Source organism: Ptiloglossa arizonensis, chromosome 3 (genome assembly GCF_051014685.1).
Source record: "Ptiloglossa arizonensis isolate GNS036 chromosome 3, iyPtiAriz1_principal, whole genome shotgun sequence".
Lineage (NCBI taxonomy): Eukaryota > Metazoa > Arthropoda > Insecta > Hymenoptera > Colletidae > Ptiloglossa > Ptiloglossa arizonensis.
In genome coordinates, this window is record NC_135050.1 from 10011390 (window position 1) to 10029188 (window position 17799).

The 17799-nt window shown below is 34.4% G+C and overlaps 2 protein-coding genes across 7 annotated transcripts in view; one reads left to right on the plus strand and one right to left on the minus strand.

The window, feature by feature from the left end:
* Positions 1–17799, plus strand: part of LOC143144458 (salivary peroxidase/catechol oxidase) — a 33552-nt gene that overhangs the window by 9576 nt on the left and 6177 nt on the right. For 2 of the 4 annotated variants that reach the window (XM_076306885.1, XM_076306883.1), the window contains exons 2-6: positions 10151–10294; positions 12922–13237; positions 13885–14102; positions 16985–17161; positions 17579–17775. In XM_076306885.1, the coding sequence (XP_076163000.1) occupies positions 10162–10294; positions 12922–13237; positions 13885–14102; positions 16985–17161; positions 17579–17775 (1041 nt within the window). In that variant the 5' untranslated portion in view covers positions 10151–10161. Of the gene's footprint in view, positions 1–3109; positions 3746–10150; positions 10295–12921; positions 13238–13884; positions 14103–16984; positions 17162–17578; positions 17776–17799 lie in introns of those variants that run through there. The other 2 variants (XM_076306884.1, XM_076306882.1) reach the window with 2 other exon arrangements.
* LOC143144462 (leucine-rich melanocyte differentiation-associated protein) overlaps positions 4716–17799 on the minus strand; it is a 69889-nt gene continuing 56805 nt past the window's right edge. The window contains exons 6-7 of one of the 3 annotated variants that reach the window (XR_012991420.1): positions 9003–9279; positions 4716–5432 (exon numbers count right to left, since the gene is read on the minus strand). Coding sequence is in view for 1 of the 3 variants with exons in the window: in XM_076306895.1 (XP_076163010.1) it covers positions 9171–9279 (109 nt within the window). In the remaining 2 variants the exon portion in view is untranslated. The other 2 variants (XR_012991419.1, XM_076306895.1) reach the window with 2 other exon arrangements.

A 17799-nucleotide genomic window follows, 5' to 3' on the forward strand; every position in this document is an offset into this window, starting at 1 on the left:
TGTGTGACATTTTGTTAAATAAATGTTAAACTTCAATTAAATATTTTGCACCTATTCTTGTCAAGAATTTTAGTATTTTTGAAGCTGGTAGTAACTAGCCAATTTAGTAACTAGTTTCATTGAATACTGTTTGTAAAGGAATGACCGTTATTATTCTCATTTCTTTGGAATCATGAATGCACTTGTGACGTTACTGTTTCAGTTTCCATACGGAAAACTCAATTGATTGACATGTCCATTTTGTATTTAAAAGCATATGCAAATGACTTCAAACTGTTTCATTTACAACTACATATGTATTCTCATTTCATTGCTTTACTCTATCGGTGATTCAATGATCTCTGTTCTTATTTTGATGTGTAGGACATGGGGAGCTTTTTAACAAGTTTCTGTGTAAATATAAGCAAATATAGATTTTAGATACAAAAATAAATAAAAAAGTTCATATAAGCAAATGCCCAATATGAATTTTTGTTTTTAAGTTACAGTTTATTTTGTGTTGTAATAATTGCTCATCTGCCTTTAAAGATACTGCTCAAAGTGACCATCTAGTTTTAGAGAAATTTACAGGCATGAATATGATTGATTCTTGTATGTGCTCAAATGAGTTGAGTGTTGTACGGATTGATAACAGCCTTCATTAACAGATTGACATAGTGTTTTTACATTAATTGGAGTTCTATATCAATTGAACTACTGATTTTAAATCTCCCTATTGGTAAAAATCGACTGGATTTCGATCCAGAAAGATAACATAAATATTGGTTCAATTTTTATTAAGTTCAACTGGCAAAGTCTGGAGAACTCCAGTTGATAATATTGAAATACTACGTCAAAGACGGCTCTTGTCAAATCAGTACAACACTCTGCTTATTCAAGCACATTTGAAAATCATTGATATGAATGACGTATTCATGCCTGTATTGAAGCTGGTATCTTTAAACGTTGATGAACAATATTGCAACGTAAAATAAGCTGTAACTTGAAAACAAAGTTTTATTGGACATTTGTTTATATGAACTTTTTTCTTATTTTTGTGTCTACAAAACCATATCTGTATATGACCGAAAATTGGAATAGTTTCTGAAACGAATTAAAGACTTTCATCTAAGAGTATTTCAAGTTTAAACATTGCCAAAGTGAATTTTTAACTGAGTATTTGTTACAAAAGGATATTGAAATGAAATGACAGTAAACTAAACCTTTTTTTCTTTTTCTGAATGCAAGGTTTATATGAACATATTTAAACATTATATATAAGATTTGTATAATATGAATATTAACTCACTTTATATGTGTCTTGAATAATTTTCGACACTTATAAAGAACATACCTCCCATTATAATAAAATATTTATATATTATGAACCAAAATATGAATCTTTATATTATTATTATTGTATTATTAAATAAGCACAAACTTAGATCAAAAACGAAATTAATAAATAAATGGATTTTGTATAAATGTTAGATTTCAATGTTAGAAGAAATTTTGTAAATATAATGGAACAAAAATTGAAAAATTGACTCATACTTACATCAGTGAGATAACTAATCTTTTTATTTGTACAAATTAAATATTTATAGTGTGGTTCTTAATTGTCCAAACGTATAATTTCCAGTGTAAATTAAAGATAAACAAATAATCAGTAAAAATACCTTATAATTTATCGACAAATACGTAGTTAAACCTCAATTTTTTATGTCCTCAAATATAGACCCTCCGTATTTTCATAGAGTAAATCAATGTGCAAAATAAATTTTAATTCGACAAAACGATTGATTCATCGATAAAAACAGTCAACAAATTTTCAATATCGATCGATCTCTCTTTCAAATGTCCTTGAGAGTGCTCAGGATTTATGGCGTCGCTGAGTCATCGGTCGAAACGCACACTTTTACGCCATCCTTACGTAGTAAACAGAAAATCATGCGACGAAGAATCGGTCGGCGATAACCTGGAACACGCTCGGTAACATGGCATGTAGCGGGGACCGAGAGGTGGAGGGCCTGAGTGAGCACGTGCTTACCGAGTGATAGAACTTTTTCTCCTCGACCGAATAAGGTGACCCTCTCCCTCTCCTGATGCGGGGCGTTGTGAGCGAGTGAATAACGCGCAAAATCCAGAGAATTATCGGTGTTAGTGACGAAGACGAAGAATTTACGCTTTGATGCAAAACGAAATGGAAAATAGATAGGGGGGTGAACATGGGTCAAACGAGGATAGAGATATATGAGTAAGTGAAACGGTGGGGGAGTGGATACAAGAGTGGGAGTTACTACATGAATTCATATACAATTGACAGATGAATATAAGTCATTGAAAGAAAAAGAGATAGTTGTACGAAATACGTATACGAGAGAGAAAGAAAGATAAATATTTAGATGACGAAAATGGAAGGAGATGGTATGAGTATTATGAGATCAAGTGAAGAAGTGTATGAGCATCTGATTAGATGATGTAGAAAAAGATAATGTAAACTTATCTAAGCGAGCAATGTGTACATGTTATATGTATGACTGAGGAGGAAAGATAAATAACAGTATAACACACGGGATACGTAAACGAGAGCAGGTGAGAGAGGTATAGATAAAATATGATAATAAAAATAAAAAGAGAGGTACATACCGCCGGGTGGACAAGAGAAGAGGATAGCTTGAACGGAATATAAAGCTGCGTGCACACTTGTAGTAAATTAAAAATAGTAACAATCGGACCAACTTTGAAAATATTTTGGAATTAGTATTATATACACAATACAATTAAAGTAAAATTTGAACGAAAATTAATTCGCGCGCCGGGTTTTTTTTAAACGATTCGAGTATAGGTACACAAGAGTAAAGTATGGGTGACTATATCTAAATTTCAAGACTGCAATTTATATTTTTGAGGTTAGAGATCCATGAGTGATAGAGATCAACTGCAGCAGTGGAATACGTTCACATGTACTTAAGAATTAAATATTGTGGGTCATTCCTTTGAGTTTTGTATGTAATTTATAGCCTCTATATTGAATAAGGAACCTACTATTTAGGATTACTATCCCCAAATTATAAGAAAACAATATACAATATTCTCTTTAATAAAATGATATTGAATAGAGGTATAAACCGGACTATGAGCTGAGCAGGTCTGTTCTAAATTCTAAATAAAAGAGTACAACACATAACGTCCGAGCAGGCGAGAAAAACGTGCGCGCCGTATAAACGAAGATAGAGCATCGCGAGAGCGTGCTAACTTCCATGAGCGAGTGAGAGCAAAAGGCACTGTTGAAGAGAGACGACAAAGAGAGCTCAGCAGTCCGTGGCACGGTGCTTGCAGTCAGTTATCCCTCCTGCGTTGGACACGCTCTTTCGGTCTGTTTTAGCAGGCGGTATTAGTGATTATATTTTTACGTTCACACGTACTGCAAAGGTGATTGCACCTGACCAGTAGCCTAACTACGAGTTGCTATTCACGTTGCGAGTTAACGAGCGAAAAATCTATCAGTTCTATCGAATTTCGTGATTGAACCCTATACGAAAAGCAAAACTTGACTTCTGAATTAGTCAAGAAAAATTCGTGATCGTGTCGAAATCAGTCGAGATTCGTCGTTGATATTCCAGTAGACATAGTATACATCGTTTCACTGTGTACGCAGCTGTTTCCTTCTGAGGGTAGAGAATGTTCCTTGTTGCGTCGGTCGACAACAATCGCTGGGCCTACACGATGCACGGTTTGGAGAAACCTATGGATCACGTGTCCGGTAATTTCAATGTTATTTAAATTTTCATTCTTTTTTTTTCATATTTTATTTACGTGAGTACCTGACGTTGTGTCGCGTGAACGACATTTTTTAGGTAACTACAAAAGTGAGAAAAATACGTGGATAGGACTTTAAGTACTTTACTATTCAGTTATTTATTGATACAGGTATTTCCGTTGCTAAGGTATATCTTTCTCGATACGAGGTGGACGTACCTTGAGAATTTTATCTTCAATCGAGGCTCAAACGAATCTCTCGATGAATGGAATTCATCGAAAATGAGTGAGAGCAACACCAAACAAGTCTCACGTTACATGCGATCAGTGGCTGTAACATAAAAGCAATGCCGCGTGCGTATCGATGTGTTAAATGCTAATACAATATGAAAATTTGTATATTTTTCATAACATCTTCAGAGGAGTATTATCATTTGATTGGCGGGGTTGTTTAAATAAAGATGAGTTTAATTATACGTATTTAGTTATATATTTAATTATACGTTGTTTAAATTACTTCTGAAAAATGTTGAATAATGTATAATTAAAAACAGTTTGAATGAACAGTTTTGTTTCAATTGATTTTCATCAAGAAAGCCCCTCCAATCTATCAATAATACTGTCATAAATATACAGTAAAAAATATAATAATTTTCATTACTGGATAAAATTCGATTCGGCACGCAATGCATTATTGTTCCCCCGCTTTAAAGAAGAATAAATATATGTCTGTTTAAAGTATCAAAAATACATTGGGAGATCATTTCTAAATTTGTTTTTGTAAATGCAACATATAATACACAATAATACACAATCACTAATAAAATAATAAAATTTGCTTGTTTAATCAAATCTACCAAACAAATGTTCGAAAATGTCATCAAATAAAGTAATTTATTATTTCAACAAGCATCTTTAAAATATTTTATTTAAACAATGCTGATTTTTTTTCAAATCGTTGCTTAGGATCCGAGTTCGTTGAAATATCACTTAATATTTGTGCACTAATTCAGTAGTGTCGGAATTTACTAATTAAATTAAGTAATAGTTTATTTTGAAAGATAACAACAACAGCATATTACATTATAGCACATAGCACTTATTACTTAAATTATACTACATTGTACAACATTATTATTTCGATATTTCATAAAGGATTAAGGTAGGAAGTATGACGAATATTCGTTTATTTAAAAATTATTAGCTATTTCATACGAAATACATATACCGATTCGTTGTAAATGATCAGTAATATTTCTTAGCCATATCATCGGTTATTTAGGTCAGGGTAGAAGTTATTTAACTGACAAGCTTGTAAGCATTGCACGTGATTCAAATTGAGATATGTGTGTAACAAAATAATTTGTTCATTTTATGAATTATTTGCCAAAGTCTAATAAAGTTAAGGAAAATACACAAAAGAATTAATTTCCTACAATGGGACATACATATTTTGTTGTGTATTACTTAAAAATTAAGGTATTTTAAGCACCATAATAATAATAATAATAATAATAATGTACATATATAGGATACGCAATAAAAATTTTTATTATTAAAGACCACAAAAAGTATATTAAATATAAAATGTTGCAGGCAACGTACTCGTACAGTGGCGGTCGTTTACAGTTGTCTCATGAGCCACGTGGGGAATACGTTCCTCACTAACGGCGACCTCCGCCCATAATTAACTACAATGTATAATGAACTCTAGAAATTTATTTTCCAATACATACTAGTCTATAGTTACATATGTTACTGTGTAATTTTACAATGAAGTAGGTTGAAAAAGATTAATTAAAAAAAGGAAACCGTCGTCATGTGGAACCATTACGATCGTCATCGTGACGATTTGAGGGAGGTGCTCGGTTTGCAGCGGCGGCGGTAACTTGTAAAAATTGTAAAAAATTGTAAAAAATCGTGTAAAACGAACTCCGAGTTGAAAACTGAATTGTTCGAGGGGCAATTGTAAATACATACAAGTCGTATTTGAATTTCTGAATGGCATATACATAAGTAGCTTCCTCGAAGGCTTGTGTTGATCATTAGAATGAGATCGTTTTATGGTATACATTTTCAACCTATAAAAATTTTCTCCAAGTTGTTTTTTGTTATTTTTGGGGCCGTAACAGTTTATACTTTTCTATTTTAGAAAAAAATTCCATTTTCTTTAGGATACAGTAATATTCTGCCTACATTTTCAGTGTTTATATCTTATGTCGTTACACTAAAACAAGAATTGTTATATCTACGTGAATTACGTTTCCAATTTTTTTGCAACAAAATTTATGAATTGTTTATACGAATATTGAACAGTCACTTTATCTGTGGATGTTCATCGTTGTTTTGCTGTAATCACTTATTACAGATTATGCTGCAGAGATTGTTTATATGATTATAACACGTGCTAGTTCATTAGCGAAAGACTTGTTTACGGCAATTGGTAACCTTTAAGACAAATATAGATTTGTTTTCAAAGAGACCGGGATACGTACATAAATTACTGAATGAGCATTATGCAACACGCGTATCATGTGTAAATTACACGATGCATAATTCAAGATGCGAGTGTGATTCTTTATCGGCGTTAGCTCCATACTATACCCACCATTTGATATTACATAACTTAAAATATTTTTATATTTGAAATGTTAAAAATGATCTAGAAGAGCAGGAGGATTTAAATTAAATCGGCATTATTACCATATTTTCCTACTTTGTATAATTTCCATCTTCTGAAAGATTTTGTTTCAATTAATATACTGCTGTAGTTAATTAGGATACTATCCACTTAAATGAAAGAACGAATATTTACAAGATGTATTCAAAACAATGCATACAATTGGAGATGACTTTTGATTACTTTTAAGAGAGTATTCCCATTCGACGGGGTTAAAAATTTGGATTTCGTTTTTATTACATTTTTTAAAAGTACGGAATTTTGAGTATCTATTTTCAAAATTTTATACTCTAGTTTAAGGAACTGACAAAGTTATAACGGTTTCAAGATAATGATACACGACGTTGCAATGAGTAATTTACACTTACTTACGTTCTTCGGTACGGTTAAACTTTAATGTGTTTTTCTTAGAACTGTGTTCTTCAAATCGCCTAATATAATATCTCAAGTATGTATTGATGAATCTTTTTCAAATTTTATACACATATTAAATATATGTTCCTTTACCACGTAAATCAAAATTATATCCATATTTCAGACAAGAGTGACTGAAGTATAGATTAAAATAATTTTTGAGTTTTTTACTTCAGATGAATGCAACGACACAAATCGTAATATTCATTCAAAATATTATACTGCAGGAGACGTGCTATTACTCAAATAATAATAAAGATAATGTATAAAATGATAAAAATAGTATAAAAATTTAACTACGTTATTTAGAAACACGACCAAACACATATGGAAAGTTTCAAGACTTTTGATCTATAATTATAAAAAATATTTGATATCAAAGACCGCTCTAAAAATGATGACTCTCAATGGGAAAACCCCCTTAATAGTAAAATTGTCAATTGTCACCTATTTCTATTCGAGACGGTTATGCAATTACGGATTTACGTGCCTAGAATACAGAGTCACTCTATTAATTGAACATTTCAAGCAGCTCAAGGAGGTCGCCCTACTCGGACTAGACTTGTGTCGATTTGAACATTTTATAGGTATTTAAGTGGCACGAATAAACTTCGAATATCATTACATTACTATTCAAACAAGATTCAAATAACACTATTCAAACACTATTCAAATAAATATCCAAATACTTGATTACTGCACAAAATATTCGAATAGTCAAGAATTTTAATAGATAAGTATTTGAAAAGTTTAGTATCCAAATTATATTCGTCGATCGTTTGAATCACTGGAATGTTTGAATATTCGAATAAAGAAAAATTGAACAAGTAGTCTCGGTAGTTAAAAGTAGTTTTGCCGTTTTGACAATGACAATATAATACTATTTGATGTGTCACTAAAGTGCAATTCAACGGTATAAGGTTAATGTGGAAGTAAATAAGCCATAAATTTGCAATTATAAACGTGCAAATTTTGATTAGGATGCGGAATGGAAATCAAGGAAGGTTTAAAATGGACAGAAACTGTAAGCAAGAATTAAACGATAACACGACGTGCTTTGGCAATCACGTGCACAGAATACGCAGGAGAAAAACAAATATAGTTATCTATCGTACTTCAAATGAGAACGTTTGTTGTTACTTGGGATTGCAGATGCGTCGATAAGAGTTTTTTTTTCTTTTTTCTATTGTCTGTAGATACTGCGAGAATATTCGCGCGTGACTTATAAATCTCACGTTTGGCAATTTTCCATTGAATTGCTGGGAATATTCTTCGAATTTAGTTGTTATTGAAAATTTGAATAAACTTTCGGCGAAAATAGAAATTTCGAGAAAAATTTTGCAACACAAGTTTTTTGAATTTGTTCCAGTACTCTATTTTTAAAGATTTTATGAAGCTCAAATGTCTGAGAGGATTAATCGAAATAGAAAGCCTACTAAAAAATAAAATTTGATTGGTTGTACCAATCTGGCAATTAATGCAGATCGAGTATCTGAACTGTTTAGAAATATTGGGAAGAAATTTCTACTTATGTTCCTCGATAACAGTTATAATTGGACACTGTTAATAGTAATGTAATAAATACGTTGCAACGTGTTGTTTATTACGTCTATGTTGTTGACACTGATTGACACTGCCTGTTAAAATATTTTAAATATTCAATTCTTACGTCCACAATAAGTTCTTCAAGATTGATCAAATCTTTCAAAAATTGTGTTCAAAACAAATTTTACAAGTAACATTACCAACCGAATTTGTCTATTTTTTTCATGAAAATGAAACACGATTTTTTTAGAGTGTATAAACATTTTATTAAATTATATATTCTCCATTTTGGAAAACGAAATGACTTTCCGAACAACCCAATATCTATAACGCGCTCACGATGCAGTGTCACCGCACGATACACCGGTGCATCCATGTGCAGTGGTGTGCTATGCAACTGATAAATAGACATTTTCTCGTTTTTTGTTTGTTTCTCACCGACAAATTACATAGACCTCAATAGCATTTTTAATTTACATATCCGTAATTCTTATCATCTATGCGTTTGACCTGCATAAAAAAAACCGTGCAATTTTGGTATCTATTGAACGTGTTTCCTTGTCAGTTTTAAGTAAAATGGTAATTTACTAATTGAGCCTGCTCTTATGATCATTAACTTTACATTTCGATCTAAATCCGAATAAATTGGACACTCCGATGGAAACGTTTGTGAAGTGCCGAGGTCGTCCAAGTTTACTCTTAATCTTTGCACCGTGTTTTCGGTGTGACGTATTGCAAGTTGAGTGCATTTATGATCGAGTCGACGTTAGTTTCCTCGAATGCAAGGGATCTACGATCCCGTGAGCGGATCCTGGGCAGCGCATACGTTTGTCCACGTTTTAAGTTTGGACCTTCGGATCATCGAGGATGCCAAGATTAGAAACATCATCGAGGATAATCTGGAAAATAAATATTATTGAAAACATCTCCGAAAGGGGTAAAAGAACTTTAAAATGGTCATCTTTAACCATGTACAATCTCCAAGATTATTTCAGAAGTTACTTTTGATAGAACTTTTTTCACACAACTATAAAGTGTTTTGTAAGCCATGTTCTCCAACTTTAACCACAGTTTATAATTAAATGCATTCATATCTGGGCCACCCTTAAGTTTTGGTGAAGTTCTTAGAAAAATAATCCTTGCCTTTTTGGTAAACTGGACCATTTTGACCTTTCTTACAGAACTGAAGGCATGTAATATCTAGACGTAACACTTTCGATTAATTATTTTCTGGTTTTCAATGGCTTTGCAGTAGGCCAAATTTGAATTCACTTATGAAACATTGTAATCTGTGATCAGAGAAATTTATATAGCTTGAAGAATGTCACGTAATTGTCGTACAGTCAACATTGTCAGATCAGTTGAAGAATATAGTCAGAAAATGATGTTTCTTATTTCTCTACAATATCCACATACTTGGCACAGAACTTATGACACAAATAATTAGAATTATGACTTGATAGATCAATTCTGTTCGATCGATCGATTAATCTCAATAAAATACGTCTACGACGACAAATGAGATTAATTGCACTTAAATAGAATCTGAGCTTTCCTTGTTTGGCGGGTTATCGGAAACAATCGATGAATTCGAGTCCACGAGTATAATACTAGTACGGCGCAGCCGTTTGCGATAAAAACAAATCTAATATCCTACGTCTGATCGATTCTGCAAACACATACAAGTGAAGATAAAGTGTGTGCGTTGAATCATCGATTAAAAAGTTTTCACGAAAGGCAAATCGCGACTGATCATTTGATTTTGTGCAGCCGGCGGTCTAATGGCGGGTTCCGTGGCTACTTTGGCAATCCTCTGGATCTCCTTGCAAACAATGGGGTTCCTTGGAAATTCACACTCGATCGGGGTCTACAAGTTGCCGGTGTCCTTGCAAAACTATCTCGCCAGTTACACAGGTAAGTGAATCATTGCTTCACTTGCTCTTCTTTTCATTCAAAGAAAACTTAATCGCGAGTATCTTTTACGAGATGTTTACGACGTGTTTGATCGGATTGAAACTGTACGTTAGGTTTGACACTTGTCTTTACGGATCAATTGTGAGAAGACGAAGAGTGGTCGCGATGAGTATTTTATTGTTTGATTTAATCAAAACTTTAAACTGATATTGGGAGATTTAATTTGGAATGTTTCTTCAGAATGTTAGCGGTTATTTCCTTGCTACGATTCTTAAAATAAATTGCATACATAAATATACAAGTATGTGCCAGTGTTCTTGAAAAGGTAAAGGGAAGTTTGATGGTGAATGTTTACACTTTTGACGATAAATTTGTCGCTTGCATAAAATGACATAGTTTATTTTGACATTATTATCCCTTAATCAACGAAGAAGATTACACAACGCCGGTCGTGATAAATATTCGATTTATAACTTAAATACATTTTACATTATTCAGTTTTCTTGGAAATAAAGCCGGTAACGTCTTCTACTTCTCGGAAGGATTTTTGTCCACTTAAATCAGGCGTTCCGACCATTGTGCGTCGTAGCGAAAGACTTAATCAATTATTAGTCTAAGAGTTATGAAGGTAAATAAACGAGATAAGAATAAAGGTATGCAGTCTAAAAATTAAATCATTCGGATTTGATATATCGTGCTGGAGTTGATTAATAAATTTAGATTATAAGTTTATAATCTATTAGCATTGTTATAAAGATAAAGGGAATGATTATACAATGTCTATAAAATAGATGTAAAGTACAAAATCGAATATATTCTACTAGAGAATGTTTCAGTATTTATATTTATATTTAACACTCGATTGTACTCTTATTACAATATTCTTTTATATATTAATCTTAGATAATTTTATAATCCATAAATAATTTAACAAGGAAGTCGAATTGTCTTTCAATTTTATTTATTTTGTTTGTTTTACCGAGAAAAGTATTTAACATAAAAAAAAAAGAAAACTTTCCCTTCTCATTTATTATTCGTTCAATTTACAATTAGAGAGGAGTGGATGTAAACAATAAATCGTCACGTGATTAGTATCCCATTAGTCCTGACGCGTTGTTTTAACCATAAGTGTATTATAGATTCAACGGACCAATACATCCACTCAGTGACAGATGTTCCATTAAAATAGTATTGCAGAAGTTGGAATCTTTATCACAACTTTCTGCTAATAAGAACCTGTTGCAGTCATGTGCTTCTCTTTACATCATATTTAACCTCTTGTGCTAAGATTTGATGGCCACCTTTAACCATGTTAACTAAAAACATATAATGAAAGAAAATATAGATACAGACGTAAGATGTAAAATGATCTCCGAAACTAATTACATAGACAGACACAATACAATTATAATTATGATAGATTAACAAACATACACATACCATACTACAAATACACGCTAAAAATATACAAGAAAATTAAGAATACAAGCTACATTGCACACAAACAAACCTGTCGTATATAATAGATCAGATATTATACTAATCTATAAAAATAAAAAGAAGAGCTATATAATAGACATTGCAATTTTGAACGATACGAACCTAATACAAAACGTATAGAAAAAAATCAATATACATATCATTAGCGACCGAAATAAAAACAATATGGTAACAAGAAACAGTTATAATAGTACCCATAGTTACATCTACAATAGTAGATTCTTACAAAACCTATCAACAATAGGTCTACGCCCACAAATGCACATAAACGTACAAAAAGCAACATTACTGAAAACAGCAACAATAATTAGAAAAAATCTATAACAACAGTAAAGGACAAACATATTGCCAAGGAAATCCGTTATATAACCGAAGGGCTCGCGAAACTGTGAAAAAGGAAAATAATAATAATGATAATAATTCTACAGTTGCACATAAAACACATTTAATTTCTGGTGGCTCAATTCTTTACACAATTATTTTTACAATAAAGTATGTTTTCCTTGCAAGACCAAGCATTTTTGTTTTTTTGTTCTAGCTGTTTCGTTCTCTTTTCGTGTATCTACCATGCGCCTATCGTTGAGCGCGTGGTCTAACAATAAATTGAATCACGTTATCAGATAATCGTGTGATGAATTGTTCACTGTCGAACATGTGGCGTTCAATATATTAAGTCGAACGAGTAATGGTTCGGCGATGTTTTCCCAATGAAAATAAGTACAAAAAATATGACCTAGTTTTATTTTTAATTTTTAGCAATTTTTTTTAGAAACATTTTAAACAACGTATATATCGAGAACAATACGAGTAAGGTCACGTTTGGAGTTATTTTCATTGAAAGAGCTTTATCAACCCATTGATAATAATATTCTTCTAAAGATACATCGAGGAACAGAAATGTAACGACAATAATTTAATTCCCATTAATAGCTTTTGAAGTTCGCTTTGAAGTTCAGCCAGAGAAAACATAAACAGAAGTGGGGATGATTCCTGGTCACGAATCACTGATCCAGATTTGCTCTTTATGTGGATCATTACTCTATCCTTACTTCCACCCATGTAGCCATTAAATATTTGCAAAGTAAACTATTCAAGTTTCCGATCCCTTTTTACTGACGTTTTTAAAGGTATCCTTTCAGGTTTGCCGATGTCAAACTACCCTTATGAGATCGTCGTAGACACGGGTCATTTTCAAAATCGGCGTTTCCCTCACATTGACGAGGCAGTCTTGAACAACTCGATCACTTTCGCGCAAAGCTTGGTCAATCGTATGAGCACCCTCGAAAGGAATATCGTGAATGCTGGCGTCGAAGTGAAGGCTCACACGCCGGCTGGAAAACAATTTCTCGATTCTTATCCTTCCGAAGATGCTTTTGAGAGAGGTCTCGATGCCATTGTGGCGATGAAAGCTTCGTCCTATCTTCTTCATCAGAGCTGTCGCAGGTAATACACCTCTTGGAGTATCTAATGGTACAATTCAATTCCAGTTGTCTGCTTTATTGGCTTAATTGTCAATAAAGTACGGTGTTTCAACATTGCTGGGAACTATTTTAAGCACGGAATCAACATTTATGTACAATAGAAAAGAAGATTCATATAAGTAGATAGTTACGTTACAAGCTTGCATTGAAATAGGAATTGGTGATTTTGAACAATCAAGATTACAATTTCTAAAAACTGTTCAGACGGAGATGGATACTAGATAAAAATAGAAATAATTTAAAAACAGAACACGATAGGTGATTTTGTATTTTTCAGTTTTTTTAGTCACATTCGAAGAATTAAAGATGTGATCGGTAAACTTTAACGCGTTACGTGTTACCTTAGAAGCAATTAATAAAACAAACATACAGTCCACGCGTGCACGTTATTGCTCGTACATCGATTAACAAGTTTATTGTCCCTCGAAATACATTTGGATCAGGATGGTTCTGATTCAGAAGTGGAAATTCACCTGGACAGCTTTCTGCTCGTTAGGACAGTGAAGACATTGATCCTTTTTTTTTCTCCCCGGTTTCGAATATTTTCAGTGATACGATTCTGTATGGTAGAATTCGTAGAAATAAAGCGACGTTTGTTATCTTTTGCAGATTCGGGTTGGGGAAGGACGATTGCGCGCGTTACATATCAACGCTACCGCTCCAGGGTACTCTGTTGAGTTCGGCCTGCTCTACGTCACAGGTTACGATTTGTAATTCCAAGACGAGGTATCGAAGCATCGACGGCAGTTGCAATAACATCGAAAATCCAAGCTGGGGTAGTGCGATGACCGCGTACACCAGAATTCTCTTCCCCCAATATTTCGACGGTAAGGATCCTTCCTACCGTGTGACCGTCAACAAAAAAAAAAGAGGACATTTTACTATCCCGTTTCCGTGAGCCTCCCGCGTTCTGTATAATCGGTCTCGTTGATCGTTGGTGACTCGCGATCGGTTACGGCTTCCGGGGTTCACGATCTACCATTTTCTGTCCGGGCTTTCCAACAAGCGGAAGTAAAGAGAGAAATCCGTGATCTACCAGCCTAACGTTTACCGCGCTATCGTTATTTGTGTGGAATAATAATCGTACAATTATTTGCAGCCTCTGAACGTTTGGCGCTTCCCTGCCCCCATCTCACGCATCTGTTCTTTATCCCTCTGTCTCGCTCTTTCTCTCCGATTTCTCGCGGTTCTACTTTCCAATAACTATGAAACGTACGGTGTCCTAGAAACGGTATTGTTCGGTATTTAAAGCAAATCACAGTTTTCGTTAATTAGAAGAAAGCTTGGGACGGTCGAGGCATTAGAGAACATTTCCAAGTATTATACTATGTGTAGATGAGTTACTTTCGTAAGAAACAGGAGCAAAGGTTACAGCGATCATTTAGGAGAACGAAGGTTATCTGGATTACGTCTTCAAATTTTACGGTATTTTCTTTTCTTATCCGAAAGCTACGTAGCTTTCTCAGGCCTTTCGTCGCTTCGTGGTTGACTAGTTTTGATATTAAATGAGGTTAAACTCGTGGTCCTGTCGGCAAGCTGTAAAATGCTACACCCGAGGAAACAAAACTTGTCCCGATGTTTTCGAAAAACCAGTACCGCTGGTTGAGAACAGGTCACTCGCGTGATAAGCGAGCTAACTGCGTGGGATCGTACCAGACGTTTGGTCGATGGTCAGCGAAAGTCTCTCGCGTGTCTAACTTGCTTATTGTGTAGCGCCTGTACTCGACTGGCAGCACTGGGTGTTCCGAAAACGTTGGAACAAGTTTTGCTTTAGTCAAATAATACAGTCATCCGAAATGAATTCTATCGAACAAATTAAACACCAGTGATGTGTAATATACTAACGCAGAATTATTGAAAGCACACCAGATCGCGAAGTGAAACGAAGCAGTAAGAATTGAATAGGTCTTACCTCCTCTGTCAAGATTTCTTAGCTAAAATTTGCACAATTCTAGGACACTTTGTACATTTCAATTTCCTCACATAATTTCTACCAAGTTTGAAATAGAAAATTAGCTATTTTCAATTGATCACAGAATTACTAATTTCTTCTTCTATCAAGGACGTACAAACTGTATCAGACTATTTGGTTCATCATCAGGCTTCACTTGTCGGTCGTCTCTTTGAAGAGATTCCTAATGGTTCAGCCTAGCAAAATAACAATTGCTGTTTTCTGTTCATAACTCGAAATCACTGCGACCCTGTGAACGTACACGAGTTACCAACCTTGACCTACTAACCCACCTAATCCGCTCACATCGACATTTTGCAAGCATATGATCACATACATTCACACGAGATGCAGACACGTCACACACGTCACACAGACCAAAGCAAAGATATATATAAAAAAAAAAAAATGTAAAAATGAACACACTCTCTGATCCTTGGGCGCTAATGGATGATAAAAAAAAAAAAGAAACACGTTCGTCGATTGGCTTAACAAATTATATTCTGTGATTTGCATTACAGTTGTTGTGCGATAAGGCACATAGAGCATAAAATGCCTGAGTGTAGCAGTGAATAATACTGCCTACAATAGGGTGCCCCGGTCGGGAGATTCTATCCAGCAGTAGAATGTGTATGTAAACTAATTCGGATATACCTAATAATGTATCATATTTATTATTGTAACACTAATTCAAATATTTTCTGTTGATTGCGGTATACGGGTCTCGTTAAAGGTGTCCGAGCCAGATAAATGGAAATTGGGAGACATCTGTAAACCTGATGTATTTTTATAACTACAAGTTTATTTTAAATTCACTTTAGACTCTGCACCATTGAGAATTTAGAATTATAGAAGGAAAGTTGTTGAACACTGTATAAAATTTACGGTAGACACGATTGGCTAGAACACTGAGATATTCATCTCCCAGTTTGATTCTCTTACTTGGGCACCTTCATCAGCCACCTAGATAAGTCACTTGATTCCTTCTGCGAGCGTTCTCGACGTGATCATTTGAGCAGTTACCAATGTTACACGTTGAACAAAATTCTATCAATTTAATGAGAACCGCGCGTAATAGACCGTTCTCAACGCGTTCGTCGATAACACATCAGAACGCCATGTCGAAGTAGAACCAAGTATTTTATACTTCTGCTCTGCAGCGCGAGAGTCACTGTTTGCTGGTCGAAGCAGGGACCAATTAGCTAGGTTAAATCACTGATTGGTCTCTGACGTGTTGTCGTGGATTGAGGCAGGTTTAGGCGCGGTTAGGCTCGAGATTCGTACAGGGCTACCTCGATTCTAGCATTAACAATTGGAGACGTGCAAATTGTTGCTCGCTCTCGCGCTGCACGGACATGTTTATACGCACACGCAGCAGATTAGATTTCGTGGAAATCGGAGTAATCGAAGTAATATTCGTTATAGTCGAAGTAATATTCGTTATAATCGAAGTAATATTCGTTATAATCGAAGTCTCCATTTGAGTTTCTCTCGCTCATTAAATCTTCGGAAATTGGAATAAGCAATGTACGCAATTTGAAGTGACGTTTCAAGTTAACCTTGCCTCACTGTTGAACTGTTACTCGAATAGGAGTAAGCAAGTGAGATTGCTTGCACGTATTTATAACGTGCAAAGCGGATGATTGTTAGAGATGATCTTTCGATACGTATTTGTTGGAACGTAACACAGATTTACTCCGATTCGACGACATAGAATCATGTGGAGTACGAGTGTCTAATGCTTCTTTTGGCGACCAGGGATTCAAGAACCGAGGCACATGGGGAAAACGAAAAAGCCGCTACCAGGTGCTAGGAGTGTAAGCGTCGCTTTGTCGACTCCTAATGATCAGTCGGATGTCAGTAGAACGTTGACGGTTATGCAATGGGGCCAATTCATTGCGAACGATCTTTCTTACACACCAGTGCGCAAAATGGGTACGTGTCAGTAATGTATAGAATAACATCACGTTGAAGTAACGTAACGCAACGAATACCAATTTCCTCACAGGAATGTGACCATCTCCTTATTTTTTTCATGTATACATTTTATCTAGAGCTAGGACAGTTCAAATGATGTAACGTTCGAATATTTTATAGATATTACGTTATAAATTGTATTCGTCGAATATTTGAATCATTCAACTGTTCGAATATTCGAATATAAAAAAGTCCAACAAAAAGCAGTAACCTTAATTTTAACACACTGTTAAAAATCTTTTAACTTACAATTTTTTCACATTGGTAACTTTATTTATACATTCCAGTATTGGAATCCGGAATTTTGTTGCTTTAAACGCAGTGAAGTAATACGTAATGGAAACAAGAATCAATTTGTTTTATTATTGTTTACAGTGTCATCGGGGAAGCCAATTTCGTGTTGTCGATCGGACGGAAACGCTTTGTCTCCTCGACACATCCACCCCGACTGTTCTGCAATTACGGTGTCTGATGGAGATCCCGTTTATGGCGAGCATTATGTTCGATGCATGAATTACGTACGATCGTTACCTGTTCTCAGATCTGAGTGCACTTTCGGACCGGTGGAACAGGTTAATAAATATTTTTATATTACG